The sequence below is a fragment of the Marmota marmota genome, unplaced genomic scaffold (genome assembly GCF_001458135.2).
Source record: "Marmota marmota marmota unplaced genomic scaffold, marMar, whole genome shotgun sequence".
NCBI classification, from domain to species: domain Eukaryota; kingdom Metazoa; phylum Chordata; class Mammalia; order Rodentia; family Sciuridae; genus Marmota; species Marmota marmota.
Genome location: NW_025999905.1, coordinates 10,017,851 through 10,037,364, shown reverse-complemented (window position 1 = coordinate 10,037,364; position 19,514 = coordinate 10,017,851). Strand labels below are relative to the sequence as shown.

The following is a 19,514-nucleotide window of genomic DNA, read 5'->3' as shown; positions in this document are numbered from 1 at the left end:
TTTCTTTTTAGTTGTCAACTATTTATTATTAGGTTCTACCAGAAGCTTTAAAAATGTGCATTTCTATATAGTTAAAATTTTAAGATGTATTTCCTTTGGTATTCTACCTAAGAGCTTATTCCAAAGTGAAAGTTAAGTCTGCAGAAATCTATATTCAAAGCCATTCATAGCAATGTTGTATATAGTCATAAAAATTTGGAAGCAACTTAAATATCCCAAAAAAGGGATTAAATTAATAAATTATTTCATATCAATATAATCAAGTATTGTGCAGCCATTAAAATGATAGAATTTGGTTTTTATGAACATGAAAAATACTAATGATACCTTTTATGTGAAACAGTTAACTGAAGATGATCTCTTTTGCTGAGCATGTATTAACTCTGTAGTTCATTATATGGCAAAAACATTTTGTGAAGGTTTTAGTACACTCCAAAAATATTTCAATTTACTACATTTTTACTTGTTCTTCTATGATTGGCCTGTGTATGATATATACTGTTGTATGATACTTTGGATTTTGTGTGATTTAATAGACACGGGAACACAGTCACTGTTGTACTTTTCAGTAGATTATCAGAAAATATATTTAAAAGAGAAGAATTTATCAAGAAGGGATCTTTAGCGTCCTTTGTTGTCTTTTTAACACTCTTGACATTTATGTGAAAAGCTTTTTAGGCATAGGTATTATAAATATAAATGTTAACTGAGCTCTTATTTATTCAACTGCATTTTCATGTTAGTGTGATCTAATTGAATAGTTCATTCTTATTTGAAAGTAACATCTTAGAACTATATTAACATTATCTTATGTATGTAAAGTGCTAGAGTCATAGAAAATGGTTGGGAATGATTTTAAAGTAATTTTTAAAAACAATATGGCCAGATTTGCATTATTTTTATCTTAATATATGTATATTTTATAAAGACAACAAAGTTAGGTCTTGTCTCTGTCTGGAAGTGATCAAACTTAATTTGCTAATATTGATAACTGTAACTAGACAAGAAAAATGAAAGACAGTTGTATTTTAAATGTATTCAAGTTCAATGTTCTTTTATTTTATTCTTCCTTTTGTCAATGAAGTATAAGTTGTATAAAGTGAAATGTTTGGATCTTAATTCTACATATTAATGAATTTTGATAAATATATACAGTCATGTAGGTATCATGAATCATAAGACAAATTTTCCATAATCCCCAAAAGTTCTTTTTTTCTGACTTCTAGCAAGTCCATCCCCTCTTTCCCCCAAACATAACCCCTCCATTCTCCATCACCATTAATTAGTTATGCCTGTTCGTGAAGTTTATATAAATGGAGTCATGCAATCTCTACTCCTTCGTGTCTGGCTTCTTATGCTTAACACACTATTATTTTGAAAATTTCCTTGCATTCATTTTTTTTTAAGTGCTCAAGAGTATTCCATTTTATGAATATACTATAAATTTCCTTTTGAGTAAATCATTAGGAGTGGAGTTACAGGAACATAGGGATTATGTTAAACTTTATAAGAAATTGCCAATGGCATTGATATCAGCAGGATGATAGAATAGGAAACCCCAGATCTTATTTCTCCACAAAAATACCAATTTAACAAAATAAAAGGGTCCACACAACCTTTCTGAGAACTACAGAAATCAGTTAGGAAGTCTAAATACCCCAGGTGAGCTTGAAGCTAAGAGTAGCTGCACTGAAACAAGTCAGTAAAGCTATTTCATTTCAGCTGTGTCAGCTCATCCCCAAACATGGCATAGTTAGTGATCAGAAAGAAAAACCCAACTTGTAGCTTTTCCACTGGGAGGGAAAGGAAAGAATGGAATATATGACCAATATTCTGGCCTTTCAGGGGCTTTTCAAAGAATGTGTTTCTTTCTCTCCCGACTTGGAGTGCTGTTGGGGAGCGAGTATATTTTGATGCCTGTGGCCATAGAGAACAGAAGATAGTTTAATAACTTGTGATAGGGCCAGAGGACTTACAGTAAACAGACAGTGACAGAACTCATATAATTATTAAGTGCCAGGCTCCTGAGACTCTGTGAGAAGGAAAGAAAAGACTACAACATGTGTCTCAGTACTCTGGATTTTCAGGGTAATTCCTGAGGTGCTGATATCTTTCTCATTTTAATTGGAGCACTGTTGAAACTAGCATATCTTGGATGCCTGGGGGCTGCCAAGGACACAGGAAGGCTTATCAGGTTGTTGCAGCATGAGAGAATTTTTACTGAAGTAAACAAGGCACTAGAAGGAGCAAAGATTATAAACTCCTGGAAAAGAAACTGAGAAATTAAGTGGGAAATTACACAGAGAAGCCCAGAAGTTTGAGAGGTTCCCACAATCTTAGCTGGGCTGATTAATGAAGTTCTTCCTCTGTGTGAAGACAGTCTGTAAAATCTAGATGGAGGTGTCTGTTTTTTTAAATTTAAAAATCACAACAAAAAGTAAGGAACACATAAAGAAACAGGGAAACACGGATAAAATAAAATAGCCAAATAAATATCCAGGACTTGAACCCTAAAGATACAAAAGATCTATGCATCATCTAACAAAGATTAGAAATATCATCTTAAAGAAACTGGTTGTGCTATGATACAGCATAGATATACAAGTAACAAATTGAAAAGTGATTAATAAATAAAAATGAGACTATCAACAAAGAAATATAAACAAAAAATAACAAAAATAGTAGAGCTGAAAAAATACAGGGATTAAATGAAAAAATTCACTAGGAGAGGTCAACAGCAAACTTGATTAAGTAGAATGAATCCGTGAACTTGAAGACACATTATGTGAAATTATTGAATCAGCAAAAAACAAAAATGGAAAAGAATGAAGAAAAAATGCAAAGCTTAAGGGATTTATAGGCACTGTAAAGTAAATCAATTATGTATGTTGGGATTTTCAGAATAAGCTAGAGGAGAATGAACAGAGATTATTTGAAGAAAGAATTGGCAAAAACATCCCAAATTTGAGGAAGGAAATAGACTTTCAAATTCAAATTTAGGTTGAACCTAGAGAGAGTCACCCACACAGAGAAGAATTAAATAAAATTGAATTGTCAAAAGGTCAAAGACAGAATCTTTAAAGTAGCAAGACAAAGGGACTAGCATATCAGGAAGCACTCATAAGATTATCAGCATTTTTTTTTTCCAGCTCTGTAGCTAAATACTATAGTTCTCCTTCATTTTTGAAGGATAGGTAAACAAAAGCTGAGGGAGTTCATCACTACTAGACTTTCCTTATAAGAATTACTGAAAGGAGTCCATCAGATTGAAATGAAAGAATGCTAGAGAACAGAAAGAAAGCATACAAAAATACAAAGCTCTTTTGCAAATCAAATATATAGAAATGCATTATTCTGTTATATTGTAATGATAGTGTACCTACATTGCTTTAATACAGTTACAGAATTAAAAAATAAAAGCATAACATACAACTACAACTCTCAAACTATATCAATAGATATAAAATCTGAAAAGATGTAATTTGTGAGATCAATGAATAGACATGTAAAGTTAGTGCAAGTTTTGTATATTATTGAAATTGTTATCAATTTAGAATAGATTGTTAAAATTGTAAGATATTGCACCTAGGAAGCCACCAGGAAGTAGAAAACTGAAAAATTCACAGATATGTGGAAATAAGACTGCACACTGTTAAAAAAGCAATGGGTCAAAAAGCAGAACAGAGATAAATAATTTAATACAACAGAGAATTTAAATATAACTTTTAAGATACAGGAAAAACAAGTTCAGTTTTTCCTCCTATATTTTTATAACACAGAATGGTAATGAACCAAGCAGTCATTTCTTCAGAGATCACCAGCTGGGTATGCACTAATTCATTTAAATTCTGACACTATCTGCCTGGAAATAGCATCAGATCCCACAGGTTGAGGGCTCAATAAAACAACACCCTATCCTCCTTGAAATGCCAGTCTCAAGTCTGGGTTTTGGAACTTCTGGCTAACTGGTATAAATTGGGGTTTCTATGATCACCTTTCTAGGTCAGTTAGTTTGCCAGAGCAACTTGTACAATTCAGGGAAATACTTGTTTTCACCCACTTATTATAAAGGATATTACAATGATAACATGAAAATTTAGATGGAAGAGATACATAGTGTAAGGTTTGGGAGAAAAGATGCAGAGCTTCCATGCTTTATCTGGGCATGCCACCCTCCAGGAACCTATATATGTTCAGGTATTTGGAGTTCAGTCCTTTTGGGTTTTTCTGAAACATGTTTGGTTAAATTATTAACCATTAATTTATCAGCTCGGTCTTTAGACCCTTTTTCCTCCCTAGAACTAGAGGAAAACTAGTGAGACTGAAAGTTCATCCCGAGGCTGTATAGGAGACAAGACACTATTATCACTCCTGAGATTCCAAGGAATATTAGTTGCATGTCAGGAAACTGGAATAAAGACCAAATACATATTTCACAATATCAGAGTTTACAAAACTTATGGGATTCTGCAAAAGAAGTACCAAAATGAGGAAAGACTTGTACACTACAAACCACAAACAGTGTTGAAAGAAATCAAAGATGACACAAATAAATGAAAACTCATCCCTTGTTCATGTTTTGGAAGATATAATATTGTGAAGATGTCAATACTACCCAAAGCAATCTGTAGATTCTGAGTAATTTCTATCAAAATTCCAATATTTTTGGCTGAAATAAGAAAAACAATCCTCTAAAGTCTATATGGTATCTCAGAGGAACCTGAATAGCCAAAACAATCATGAGGACAAAATTTCAGGAAACCTCATCCTTCTTTATTTCAAAACTTATGCTACAGTAATTAAATAGTGTGTTATTGGCATAAAAACAGACCTGTAGTCCCATTGGAACAGGATGCAGAACCCAGAAATGAACTCTCACGTATATGATAAAGTAATCTTCCATGTGGTGTTAAAGACTACCCAGTGGGAAAGAATAATCTCTTCAAAAAATGGTGCAGGGGAAAAATGGGGTCCTTTCGTCAACAGTTTCATTTTAGTACTTGTATAAATGTTTAATTGGAAGAAACTTTGTAATTATCATCTTGTATCCATGGTTTCTAATGAGAAGTTAACGTCTGTATCATTGATCCCTGTATGTAATGTATATTTTTTCATAGTTCTGTAATTTTAGTCTCCATTTCTTCTTCTTTTTTTTTTTTTTCAGAATAGTCAGTATCCTAAGTGTGCTATCTTTTCCCACTTTCCCTGTTTTGCTTAGTTTAAATTTTATCTACACTTACAGTGATTTGTTATTAGGTGATGTTACAGCCCTGGTTAAATTTAACATGTAGTTGTGAGTGGGGAGATCTACACTGACCTCATTTTAAACTCATTAGCACTAATATGAATTGTTCCCTTATTCTTGCCTTGCAATCATAATTTCCTAACTGTTTTCTCTCACTCTCCTGAATAGCTCTTTGTACATCCTCCACTTTCATGTACCCACCTTTCACATCCTCACGCTTTCACTCATGCTTTTATTACTTAATGGAAAAATGGAAGTAATCAAAAGAGAACTTTCATAATGTCCTATTCTCCAAAATGCTCATTCCTTACTTCTGTGTACATATACTCTTCATTTTCTCCTATGGTTGTTGGTGATATATCCAAGTATCCCAGATAAGACAACTCTTTTTGTTTTTGGTACTGGGGAGTACTTTCACCACCGTAGGTGTTTTACCACTGAGCTACATCCCCATCCCTTTTTAATGTTTTATTTTGGGACAGGGTCTCCTTAAGTTGCTTAGGGTCTTGCTGAGTTGCTGAAGCTTGCCTTGAACTTGTAATCCTCCTTTCTCAGCCTCTGGAGTCACTGGGATTGCAGGCATGTGCCACTGTGTCTGGCATCTCCATTCTTGTGCACTGTACCTGTCATCTTCTGGATAGTTCCAATTTTATTGCTTTGTCAATTTCCCACTCTTCTGCTTCATCAAATTTTCACACTCTGTTGGCTGTCCACATTTTCTTCTCTCTCTCTTTCTTCTTTTCTCTCCCCCGCCCGCCCCGCAACGGTATTGAGGACTAAGCTCAGGGACACTTAACCACTGAGCAACATCCCCAGTCCTTTTTATGTTTTATTTCGGAACAGGGTTTCCCTAAGTTGCTTAAGGTCTGGCTTTGAACTCCTGGTCCTCCTGCCTCAGCCCCCTGAGTTGCTGGGATTACAACATGGGCCACTGTGTCCTACTCTTCTTCTTTCTTGAACCCTGCCAATAAAGTTCTCTAGGTCAAGGAGGATGATATCCATTGTTAAACTTAATGGTCAATTCTTAGATTCCCCCTTTTATTGACTTTATTCTCTTGACATTTGACATTCTCATTTTCCTTATTATACCCTTATATCCCTAGTTTTAAACTCTATTTCAACAAAATCGACAAAGGTGCATTAAAATAAACTAGAATTCATATCTGGGGCTTATATATCTTATTATATTAACTAATAATTATATTATTATTACATAATTATATACTGTATTTAAGTTTTTATAGGTGTTTCACATCTAGGATTATGGGACAAAATAAGTTTAGAACATTTCTCCCCCCACCCCCAAACAATAATGAGGATTGAACCCAGGAGTACTTTCACCACCAAGCCCTTTTTGTTTTTTATCTTGAGATAGGTTCTCACTGAGTTGCCCAGGCTGGCCTCAAACTTGTGATCCTCCTGCCTCGGTGGGACTACAGGTGTACACCACTATGCCTAGCTAAAACACTGCTTTACTTGGCTTGTTAAGACAAAATGTGTTCTTGGTTTTTGGCCTTCCTCAGTCTTTTTTGCTGTGTAAGTGTGCTAAGTAGGTTTCTGTTGTGGAACTCCTCTTTTTTCAATCCTCATGTATTTTCTTGATGACTCCTGTCCAGTTGTACGGTTTTAAATATCATGTATAGGTCAATGACTTGGAAACAAATATTTCCAATTCTCCTTGAACACTTAACCTTTCATATTCAAAAGCATCCTTAATATCTACATTTTGTTGTTTAATGGCAAAGACTGAGCTCCTGATATTCTGCCTTCCTTCCAAAACCTTCCGTTTTTTTAATGTTTTCTTCATCTTGTTTAATGTTGTTAAACATTGTTCAGGCCATAAATCTTGATATAATTCTTAGTTCTCTTATTTCACACTTAAATCAGATATATTTTTGTCAGCCAGTCTTTCTATACTGTCTGAGTAAAGCATTTCCCAACACAAAACATGTAACAAAGAACATTTAAAATATACTTTTCTCATACCCTCACTTTTGCTAGGCACTATTATCATGTTTTATCTGTATTATTAACTGATTTTTCTTCTGTTCTTGATTCTTCCTACATTTTTTTATGTAATGATTGTTATATTTCAAGCCATAGAATATTACTCCTCTGTTTAAAACTTCTAGTAACATTTGATTTCCTTCAGATTAAAAGCAAAACCTTTATTAAACCTCAAGATTTGTCCCCCATTACTACTGTCTCCCCTTCTATTCTTCAGCCCTTCTGTGGTTTAGCTCCAGTGACCATGGCTTCTTTGCTGTCATTAAAAACTCCGAATCTTCTTTTGTACTTGCTAGCATGTTGTATATTTTACTTATTCTGTTTTGTTTACAGTCTGACCCATTAGAACATAAGTGCCATGAATATAGGGTTTTTTGTTTGTTGTTTCCTTTTGTTATAAGCTTTGGGTATATAGCATCTGGTGCCTGGTATATAGTAGGCACTCAAATTCAGTTTATTACTTATTAAATGAAGCCCCTTCCCAACTGTTTTTAAAAAACTTTATTTTCAGATCCGTGATTCTAATTGCAACTATGAGGCCTTTATGAACATTATTAAATTGAGTGACAATATTGGAGAATTGGAAGCAGTTAGAGATAAGGCAGCAGAAGAATTACAGTATCTTAGATCTTTAGATACAGCTGGTGATGGTAAGTCATTTAAGTAAAAGAATGCTTTCTTTAAGTATTGTTATATCTTTAAATAAAACTTTACTTATCTAACTGCCACTTAATGCTACTAGCTATTTTCACCTTAACTAAATAAATTTTATTATGTTAACATTTGCTTAGAGCAGAAGCATAATTTTCTGAATATGTGACTTGTGATTACTTCAGTTATGCCTAAAGTATGGATAATAGGCATGGTTAAATTTTAATGAAGTAATTTCACTGTACATAATTTCAGATTGTTTATTTTACTAGATAAAAATTTGTTGTATTAATTGGTTATCTTGTTAAAGTAGTACATATTTAAAATATTTTGTAAACACCATTTGCCTCGCTCATAATAAATTTGTTTCCTTTTAGATATCAATACCATCAAAAATCAAATAAATAGCTTATTATTTGTAAAGAAAGTATGTGACTCAAGAATACAGCGGTTGCAGTCAGGCAAAGTAAGTATAAAGTACTTTAAAATACTTTTTAATAGTTTTTAAGTTGTCAATGGGCCTTTATTTTATTTCTTTATATATAGTGCTGAGAATTGAACCCAGGGCCTCACACATGCTAGGCAAGCACTCTACCACTGAGCAACAACCCCAGCCCTATTAAGTACTTTTGAATTAATGTTTAGTTATAAATGTTTTCTAGTGATTAAAATGCTAATAAGTGACAAAAGGTCAGATTTTATTTATTTTTTTTTTAGTTATACATGACAGTAGAATGTATTTTGGCAAATTATACATACATAGAGCATAACTTATTCTAATTAGGATCCTATTCTTGTGGTAGTATATGATGCAGAGTTGCCCTGGTTGTGTATTCAAATATAAAGCTAGGAAAATTATGTTCAATTAATTTTTCCTGTCTTTTCTATTCCCCTCTCTGCTACTTTCCCTTTGTTTCGCTTTGTCTAATCTAGTGGACTTCTATTCTTCCTTTTTCTACCCTCCCTTGTTGTGGGTTAGCATCCATATTTAAGAGAGACCACTCAGCCTTAGGTTTCTGGGGGATTGGGTTATTTCATTTAGCATATTCTTAAGAGAGAACATTCAGCCTTTGGTTTTTTGGGGATTGGTTTATTTCATTTAGCATATTCTTCAGTTCAATCCATTTATTGGCAAATGCCATAATTTTATTCTTTTTTAAGGCTGAATAATATTCTATTGTGTGTATATATCACATTTTCTTTATCCATTCGTCTGTTGAAGGGCATCTAGGTAGGTTCCATAGCTTGGCTATTGTACTTGAGCTGCTGTAAACATTGGTATAGCTGTGTTACTTTGTATGTTGATTTTAAGGTCTTTGGGTATACATTGAGGAGTGGGATAACTGGGTCAAATGGTAGTACCATTGGTACTACCATTGGAAGTACCATTCCAAGTTTTCTGAGGAATCTTTATACTGTTTTCCATAGTAGTTGCACCTATTTGCAGCTCCTCCAACAATGTATGAGAGTGAAAAGGGTCTGATATTAACCAATGCAACATTCTACAGCAAGGATTTCACAACAGTTTTCTCTTGTATAGTATAATATGATAAGTATTTATTAAAGCAAATCAAAGAGATTAGTTAAAATATCACTTGAACTTTCTCCCCCATACTGCTGCTGGGCCTCCATAGCTCTGTTAAGCTATGGACACCAATCTTGGTTCCACAGGGTAGGTTTTGCTACAGCTGTCAAGAATAAGCTTTAAAATTAAGACATGGCAAGTGAAATTTAGAAGAAGAGAGGGTAAAACTTCATTACTCAAGCTCAGTAACAATCGGTGATCCAGGAGAAGTATATGCCCAAATACAGGATGATAGTTATCGTTTGTCAGATTGCTTATGTCAGTATGGAAGGGGATACGATAGTCTGTTCAGCATATATATTTGAACTATCAAAATACGGTGTGAGGGGCTGGGATTGTGGCTCAGCGGTAGAGCGCTCCCCTAGCGCGCGCATGACCCGGGTTCGATTCTCAGCACCACATAAAAATTAAAGGCATTGTGTTGTGTCCTTCTACAAAAAAAAAAAAAAAAAGAGAGAGATTTTCTTTCTCTCTCTCTCTCTCTCTCTCTCTCTCTCTCTCTAAAAAAAAGAAAAATATGGTGTGAAAGTAGGCCTAACCAGTTATGCTGTAGAGTATTATACTGACGTACAGCTGGCCCATAGACTTCTCAGTAGGTTGCTATGGGCAAGACCTATGGAGGCCAAGTGGAAGTAACTGGAGATTAATTGAATGTGGAAAGCATTGTGTACAGGAGATTCAAGATTACAGTGTGGAAAATACTGACAGCTTATGCTGTCACCTGCTACTTGTTGCCAGAACCGCTACTGGCAGTAAAGCTCTCTAAAGAAAGCTGTGGATGGAGGTTTTTCTATTTCTTACTATCTCAAATGATTCCCTGGTTAAAATCTTGAAAGCAAGGAGTTTAATGCAGAAGTACCTTGGGAAGCATATCATGGATCAGGACAGAATATGTGTATTATCAAGTGGAAGAAAGTGAAGATGCTTACAAGAAACAGTTCTCTCAGTACAATAAAGAACAGTGTGATTCAAGACATTATGGAAGATGGATAAGAAAGCTCATGGCTGCTATATAAGAGAAACCAGTCTTTTAGAAGAAGTACAAGAGAGAAGTTAAAAAGAGGTGAAACCATCCCCCCAAATCCCTTGCCCAGAAGAAAGATTGGGTAGGTTAAAAGAAGGTTGATTCTCAGAGCTTAGGAACAGGCTGCTGAGAGCTAAATAAAACAACGGTTTTCTGTGAAGATTCTTTGGGTAATGACAATAAACTTGTTGACCAAACAAATTTAAATTTAAAAAACATAGCTTGAAACATGCAAAGGATTAAAAGTTTTATTTTATTCCTTGATTATTTATTTATTTATTTATTATTTATTCAAAATTTAGCATTTAGTGAATTTTGTGAATCAGGCACGATTTTAGGTGAACCAAATAAAGGTAGCTTTTTGTGGAGCTACCTTTTCATTGCATAGTCAGAAAATGAAATAAACAAATGGATATATAACATCATGATGATATCTGCAACGAAAAAAATGTAGCAGTGTAGAATATATAAAATGAGCATTTTAGATAGATGCTGAGAGATTGGGTGATATTTGAGCACAGACAAATCTGAATAACATGAGAGTTCATACTGTATTTTTTGTGTGCTTGATTTTGATCTTCCTAGCAAAAGTGAAAGCAAGTGCAAGGGCCCTGAGACAGAAATGTCTTTAGTGAGTTATATGTGGTCGTCATGGTTAGGTGAATGAATTAAGGATTATGTGAAGAATGAAGTTATGGAACCTGAGGGCTAGATTTTATATGCATATGTTTTACTGGCAATAGTTAAGGTTTTTATTTTATTCTAATTGTGGTGGAAATCAGTCACTACATGTTCTAATTTATGAGTTAAAGTGAATTCTCTGACTTTTTATGAAGAATAACCTGTAGTGGAATTTAAGATTACTGCTTCAGACTAAGACAGAAATGTCTGTGGAGGTTATGAGATGTGCTTAGAGACTGGGTGTGGTGCTCTCAGGATTTGCTAATGGACTAAATATGGGGTAAAAAAGGAAAAAAAAAAAAAAAACCTCAAGGATAATTCCAAGATTTTTCCTCTGAGCAACTTCACGAATAATATATGCTATTTGCTGAGATGTAAAATTGAAGGGAAAGATGTGCAAGGAGAAACAAGTTCTGGATATTTTAATTTGATATCCTTTTAGAGATCATTTACACATGCTAATGTTTAATCTTGAGTTCAAGGGAAAGTTTAGTGATGGAGGTGACTTTATGAATCCTTGGAATTTATCAAAATTTGATTGAATGTTAAGAGACTGGATAAGATTATCTAAAAGTGAAACTAAGAGCATACCGATGATTAGTCCTAAGTCAATTCAGTGAATAAAGTTGAAGAAGAATTAAGGGATCCAGACAAGGAAGCAAAGAATAAATGGCCAGAAAGATTGCAGGACACACTGAGAGTGTGATATCTATAAAAGGTTAGGTCAGGTGTGTCAAATTATGATAACATTGAGTAAAATGAAGACTGAGAATTTGCCATTTAGGTTTACCACCATGGAAATTACTAGTGATCTGATGAGAGCAGTTTTTGTGAAGTAGTGATGAAGCCTGATTGGAGTCTGTCCAGGGAAGAATGGAAGAAAAGAATTAAAAATAATGTTTGTAGATAGCTCTTCAGAGGAATTTTACTATAAAGAAGAGTAGAGATTTGGGGGTTTAAGCAGAGAAAATATATATTTTTTAGTTTCTTTAGTTTTTAGTATCACCATTTGGCTCTGGTTTTCTATTTTGGAAATTTGTTTTTGACTTGCTATTCTTAGAATTGGGTAATATATTTAAATTCCATACAGAATGGAAGAATTTTTTTTTTAAATATTGTTCAGTTTGCTAGATAAATTTAACTTTCTGAAACATTACTAATAAAAAGATAAAGCTTGAGTCACATTGTCACTTGTGTGTATTGTTAACTATATTTTTAAACTACTGTATATATGTAAATTAGAAGAATAATGTGGTTTTATTTATGCATTTTTTCTTTAAATAGTTACCTTATCCAGACCTTAGAGTTAGTCATCTTTCAGCATCATTAGTTAAATTCTCTTTGCTCTAATGCATTTTGATACTGAATCCTCTTAAAATTTAGATACTTTGTTTGGAAGCCTATAAAAGTCAATTCTATATTGAATATCAACCTTTGTATTTTATGGGCTCAATTCATCTGATATTTTCCTTTTGAAAGTAATCTCAGAATCTCCAGTTTTATAACCATTTTACTTAGAATTTGACTTAGAATATTAAGAATAAAGTTATGCTGTATACTCTTCCCTATGCCCTGTGTGCACCATTGTTGCTGTTGCTCTAGGCTATTCATTTCAATTCTGTTGTCTGTTATTCAGCAACTCTGTGAAATGAAATACTGATTACAGAGATAGATTTATATTGTTGTTTCTTTGTTTTTTCTCTTTTCAAATTTTCTTTCTTCTTGTACTATTTATGCTAATTTAGTATCTGCAATGAATAAGGCAACCTATCAAATCTTTTCTTTAAAAATACCAGGGATAATGAGATGTGGATTTGGCGGTAGAAGCCAGTTAAGACAGTTTGCAGCAATGGTATGAATTTTAGAGGAAATGCTGCAGAATTGAAAACACAGATTCATATTTACCAGCTTTGTCACCATAGATAACCTTCCTAATCTTCATTTTTTTAAATCTGTTCAATGAGACTGGGGACACATACCCAATAAGATTGCTGTGTACCTTAAATTAAGTAATGCGTGTAATGTCATCAGCATAGTGTCTAGCATATAGATGCTGTTTAACTTTTGGATTCATGCCTCCCGCCCCTGTATGTAGGTAATTACTTCACTCTGTGACTGTGGACAGGATACAAATTCATTGTTTATGTGGTCTGAAAAGATATACATTTTTTTCTAAAAATTATAAATTTTTTCACTGTTAGAATCAAATAGACTTTAATCAAAAATTGGAAATATTGGAGTTCATTCTTGAATACATAATCATTTCAAATATCCTCTTACTTCTTTATCCCCTAAATTGTTCATTTTCATTTGAAGTATGTAGAGATAGAAAATACTTAAATACAATATTTTAGATTGTTTTTTAATATTGGCTGAAATTAATGTTTATCATATTTTAATAAATGTTTGCTAGGTACCTCTTGAAAAAACTAGGAATTTATGTTCACTAACCAGAGTATTTTATTGGGAATCAACATGAAAGGGAATGGAAAGACTTTATTTTTATTCCATTTAAATTTAATGTTAGATTTTATTTCCCTTATTTTTCTAAAGATCTTTACCCTAATGAGTGATTTGATAAAATACTAACATGTATTCACTTTTGTGTGTAGGAAATAAATACTGTGAAACTGGCAGCAAACTTTGGGAAACTTTGCACAGTCCCTCTGGACAGCATTCTTGTAGACAATGTTGCACTACAGTTTTTTATGGGTAGGTCAATTCATTTTATTTACATAATATAGCCATTGAATTTTTCTATTGTGGCAAAATACACTTAACAGAATTTCATATCTTAATAGTTTTAAGTGTACAGTTCAGTGATCTTAAATATAAAATTGATAATATACAGCCATCGCCACCATCCATCTCTAGAGCTTTTTTTTCAATCTTGTAAAAACCAAAACTTTACCCATTAGAATGATTGACTTAATTTCCTGAAGGTTCATTCATGTTGTAACATGTGTCAGAATTTTCTTCCATTTTAAGGCTGAGTTATAATTCAGTTTGTGTGTATGTGTGTGTGTGTGTGTGTGTGTATACTACACATGCACAGACACCACATTTTTACTTACCTATTCATCCATCAAGAGACTCTTGGATTGCTTTGTGTTTTATCTAGGGTGAATGATGTTGCTATGAATATGCACATACAAATAAACCTTTGAGATTCTACTTTCAGTTGTTCTGGTTATATACCCAAAAGTGGGATTGCTAGATCATACAGTAATTTTATTATGATTTTTTAAGAACCACCATACTGTTTTAATTTTAAGTGTTATTAAATTTTGAATGGCTAGTATGCTGCATAACAACCCTTTATTTTCTGAACTCTTTTTCTTTAGAAACCATGGAGATAAGATATTTATTTTGTTTTGAAGGAAAAAATGCTTATTATAACTAATGAGTATTTGTTAAACTGCTTTTTAAAAAATAAACCTAGGTGATTCTACTATGAATTTAAATCCATTGAGAATACTTTATTGAGAATGCATAATATGCATATAAGCTATTTATATATAATTTTTATTTATATGTGGATGTGGTATTTTATTTTTATACTGTCTTAATATATAATAATGTTTTATTTATATATTTTGCTAATATATAAAATTGGTTTTATCTGAAGATTTTTTAAAAATCCCTATATCTTCAGTTTTGTGATCAAAAATATAAATATGTGGTTTGCTGAATTGCCAATCTTTATATGTAGAAAAATTCATACTCTAACTAGTAATCTTTATTCAGAACAAATGTTGAATGTTGTTGAAGTAGTTTACTCCAGATGAAGTGGTAGAAATTATTATTATGTGGTAGAAATTATTCCCTAGCGATTTTATTATGAAAAATGAGATTTAAAAAATCTTTATAATATGTGCTTCCTCTAATGTTTTCTACATATCTGGTATTTAACTTATACCTTGTTTTTTCATCTTAAAGATTTGCAACACATTTTTAAATACTTGAAATTACAATCCTTTTTACTTACTTGTCATACATCTATATGGACCCCAAATTGTTTGACGTTAATGTCTGTCTTATTAATGGATTTTGTTCTGGTAGATTACATGCAGCAAACTGGAGGTCAAGCACATCTTTTCTTCTGGATGACAGTGGAAGGCTACCGGGTTACAGCCCAACAACAGCTAGAGGTTTTATTAAGTCGTCAAAGAGATGGAAAACATCAAACGAACCAAACCAAAGGTCTTTTAAGAGCAGCTGCTGTTGGAATTTATGAACAGTATTTGTCTGAAAAGGTACTACATTTTGATAAATGTTTTATTCTTTGGCAGTATCATTAATAATAATTTTTGTCATATATGCACTACTTATGCCAGGTACAATTGCCTCAGAAATGTGTCATTTAATTCCTAGAAAAATCTTCCTGTGTATTTTTATTCTGATTGTTTAAGTGAAGAATCTTTTGTTTAGAAAAACAAATTAATATGCCCAAGGTCACACTAAATAACAAAGTCAAGATTAAAGGTCACACACCCTGAAGATTCAAATACACAGTAGATCAAAACTTAAAGGACAGAGAAAGATAAAATATGCACAAATAAAAAAGAAATAGAATGGCTATACTAATATCATACAAAATAGAATTGAAGATAAAAATTGTTATTAAAGAACATTCCATAATGATAAAGGTGTCAATCAGAATGATAAAATAGTTACAAACATTTGTCAAAGTTCCCAAATATTTTCAACAAAAATCGATAGAATTTAAGGGAGAAAGAGTAATACCAGCAATAATAGAGACTTTAATACTGTGTTTTCAATAATTGGTAAAGAATTAGATGGAAATCATTAAGGATATATGAGATGTTGAAAACATAAAGCAATTAGAACTAGCATATGTAGAACATTTTCCTTCATAGTAAAGTACATATTATTTTTAAGAGTACATAGAACTTTCTCAGGATAAAACATATGCTAGACAAATCTTACTTTAGAAGTATTGAAATCACAAAAAAAGTATGTCCTTTGATCAGATGAAATTAAATTAGAAGTCAACAGACGGGAATGTGGAAAATCTATAAGTATTTAAAAATTAAGCAATATATTTCTAAATAGGGTCTGGGTCAACAAGGGATAATAAGAAAGCTATAATTTCAAAATTCTTTTTAAGATCAGCACATAAACTGTGTATTTGTGTATGGCATGATGACTTGAAAAACGAGAAAGTATTTTTAGTTACAAATGAAAAGACATTGTGTGAAAATTGATGGGATGCAGTTAAAGTGGTATTCCAATGGAAATTTATAGGTTTGAAATGTCTGATCAGCAGGAAGAAAGATCTATCGTATAGTTAGATGGAAGAAATGGGTTCTGGTGTTTAGTTGCACAATAGGGTGACTAGAGATGATGAGTATGTGTTGAATATTTTAAGAAAGGTAGAAGAAGGGATTTTAATATTTTTTAACCACAAAGTAATATTTGAGGAGATACATATGTGTAGCATGGTATGAGCATTACACAGTATATACATGTTTCTTGAAAACATGGAAACAATGAGATTTTTCAACAATGAGATTTATGCCTGCAAGGTGGCTGTTATTCTTTCCTTTTGTAGAAAAGGTGCTCACATGTTGTCCTGTAGTTCCCTGGGTTCGGTTCTCAACACCACATAAAAATAAATAAAGATACTGTGTCCAGCTCTCGCCTGTGGGTAGACAGACCACCCCAATGGAGGAGGGGCCCAGCTGCCACCTGCCTTTGCGGTAGGCAGACCACGCAACCCGGAGAAGGGGCCCAGCGGCCTGCCTGCGTGGTACACAGACCACCCCAGCTGGAGGAGGAGCCCAGCCTCCTGCTTTTGCGGTAGGCAGACCACATGACCCTGAGAAGGGGCCCAGCAGCCCGCCTGCTGATTAGAACTAGCATATTAGAAGCAATTAGAACTCCAACTGAAGGAGGAGCCCAGCCTCCCGCCTGCACGGTAGGCAGACCACCCCAACTGGAGGAGGGGCCTAGCCGCCCGCCCGTGCACTCACCTGACCGAGCTCTGTATAAACATAAGGTTTCCCCAACACCCCCCACCTCATCAAACACCTTATGAGAAAAACTGATGGAACTCATCTTGGAAAATCCCAACAACCCTTAAAACCTACCAACCAGTGGACATGGCTACCAGCTCGGTTCTGCGGTGGATCAGGCACCTGGTTTACATCTCAGAGAATAAGAGTAGAGAGGCCACAGGTGGAAGCTCAAGTCCTCTCACACTGACTACCACCACCACCCTGAACCCAGAGACTCAAGCTAGGAATAGACAACGCCACCAACTGAAAGAAAAGAAAACAGCGTTCTGAGAGACGTTTTTTTTTCTTTCTTTTTCTCTCTTCTCTCTCTCTCTTCATCCATTCATCCAGTCTCCTCTACCCTTCCCCCTCTGGTCCTTGCAACCTCAACATATGTGAAACCAAAAATTGTGCATGAAAAAGGTCTTTAATAACTGAATCACCAGAATAATATAATATAGAGGAATTGCATATGCCCCACCTCCCTCCCCCCCTTTTTATTTCTTTTCTTTTTTCTCTTATTTTCTTTTTCCCGCTCTCTTTTTTCTCTTTCTTTCCTTGTTATTTGTTTTTCTCCTTCTTACTCCCTCTATCCCACTTGCAACCCCCTAAATTTTACTATTCATAAGTAGGGTAATCTTATAAATACAGATAGGAATTTGAATCTATACATTCTTCCATAAATTACCCATCTATTTGTTAGAGCTTTCCAAAGTTACTAAGTTAGATTAACCCCATACCCTCAATCCTTTCCCCCTAAACATAACATCCTACACCTGAAATTGAATTTTCTTCAAGCTACCAGAAACGGTATGCCTTTCATGAAACTAATGACTATATTGTAAACGATAATCGAAACCAATATTTGTAGACATAGAGTCTAGCTATAAATGTAGTAATAAGAAAAACATGTGCTTAGATGATGTACTATTGATATTGAGAACTGTCAACATTGTCTTTCTCCACAAAAGGGAGACTTTGCAACTATACAAGAGCAATATAAATATATAGGGGGAAAAGTCAATAACACAACAGTTTCACAAAGCAGAAAGAAACTTGAGCAGTATGAAAAGACAAGGAAAGAAAGGACCACAAGCAATGCAGGTCAACGCAACTTTAGAAGAGGTAATATCTGTAGCAGATGGAATGTCAGATAAAGAATTCAGGATATACATGCTTCAGATGATCTGGAGTCTCAAGGAAGACATTAGACAGCAAAATCAGACTATGAAAGATCGCTTTGACAATGAATTACATAAACAAATCCAAGAAGCAAAAGATCAACTATACAGGGAGATAGAGGTTATAAAAAACAAACAAACAGAAATCCTAGAAATGCAGGAAGCAATAAACCAAATTAAAAACTCAAATGAGAGTACTACCAGCAGAGTAGAACACTTAGAAGATAGAACATCAGACAATGAAGACAAAGTATTTCAACTTGAAAAGAACATAGACATGTTAGCGAGACTGTTAAGAAACCATGAGCAGAACATCCAAGAAATATGGGATAACACAAAGAGACCAAACTTAAGAGTTATTGGGATACAGGAAGGTATAGAGGTCCAAACCAAAGGAATGAGCAATCTGTTCAATGAAACAATACTAGAAAACTTCCCAGACTTAAAGAATGAAACAGAATTCCAAATCCTAGAAGCCTACAGGACGCGGAATGTGCAAAATCATAAGAGATCCACACCTAGACACATTATAATGAAGATGCCCAACATACAGAATAACTAGAGAATTTTAAAAGCTACAAGAGAAAGGAAGCAGATTACATTTAAGGGTAAACCAATCAGGATAACAGCTGATCTTTCAACACAGACTCTGAAAACTAGAAGATCCTGGAACAACATATTTCAAACGCTGAAAGAAAATGGGTTCCAAGAATTGTGTATCCATCGAAATTAAGCTTCAGGATGCAAGATGCAATTAAAATCTTCCACGATAAACAAAAGTTAAAAGAATTTGCAGCTAGAAAATCAGCTCTTCAAAACATCCTTGGCAAAACATTACAGGAAGAGGAAATGGAAAATAACAATGAAAACCAACAGTGGGAGTTAGGACAGTAAAGGGAAAAAATAATCAAAGAGGAAAAACAAATCATGTTAAGTAACATAAATAAACAAATATGGCTGGAAGTACAAACCATATCTTAATAGTAACCCTAAATGTTAATGGCTTAAACTCACCAATTAAGAGACACAGTCTAGTAGAATGGATTAAAAAAAAAGATCCAACAGTATGCTGCCTACAGGAGACGCATTTGATAGGAAAAGACATACATAGACTGAAGGT

General features: G+C 33.8%; 1 protein-coding gene across 5 annotated transcripts in view; it reads left to right on the top strand.

Moving 5' to 3' along the window:
- Positions 1–19,514, top strand: part of Snx13 (sorting nexin 13) — a 150,328-nt gene that overhangs the window by 83,331 nt on the left and 47,483 nt on the right. For all 5 annotated transcript variants that reach the window (XR_007346132.1, XM_015498128.2, XM_015498130.2 and 2 more), the window contains 4 exons: positions 7,764–7,902; positions 8,281–8,369; positions 13,806–13,905; positions 15,256–15,449. Coding sequence is in view for 4 of the 5 variants with exons in the window: in XM_015498128.2 (XP_015353614.1) it covers positions 7,764–7,902; positions 8,281–8,369; positions 13,806–13,905; positions 15,256–15,449 (522 nt within the window). In the remaining variant the exon portion in view is untranslated. The remainder of the gene's footprint in view (positions 1–7,763; positions 7,903–8,280; positions 8,370–13,805; positions 13,906–15,255; positions 15,450–19,514) is intronic.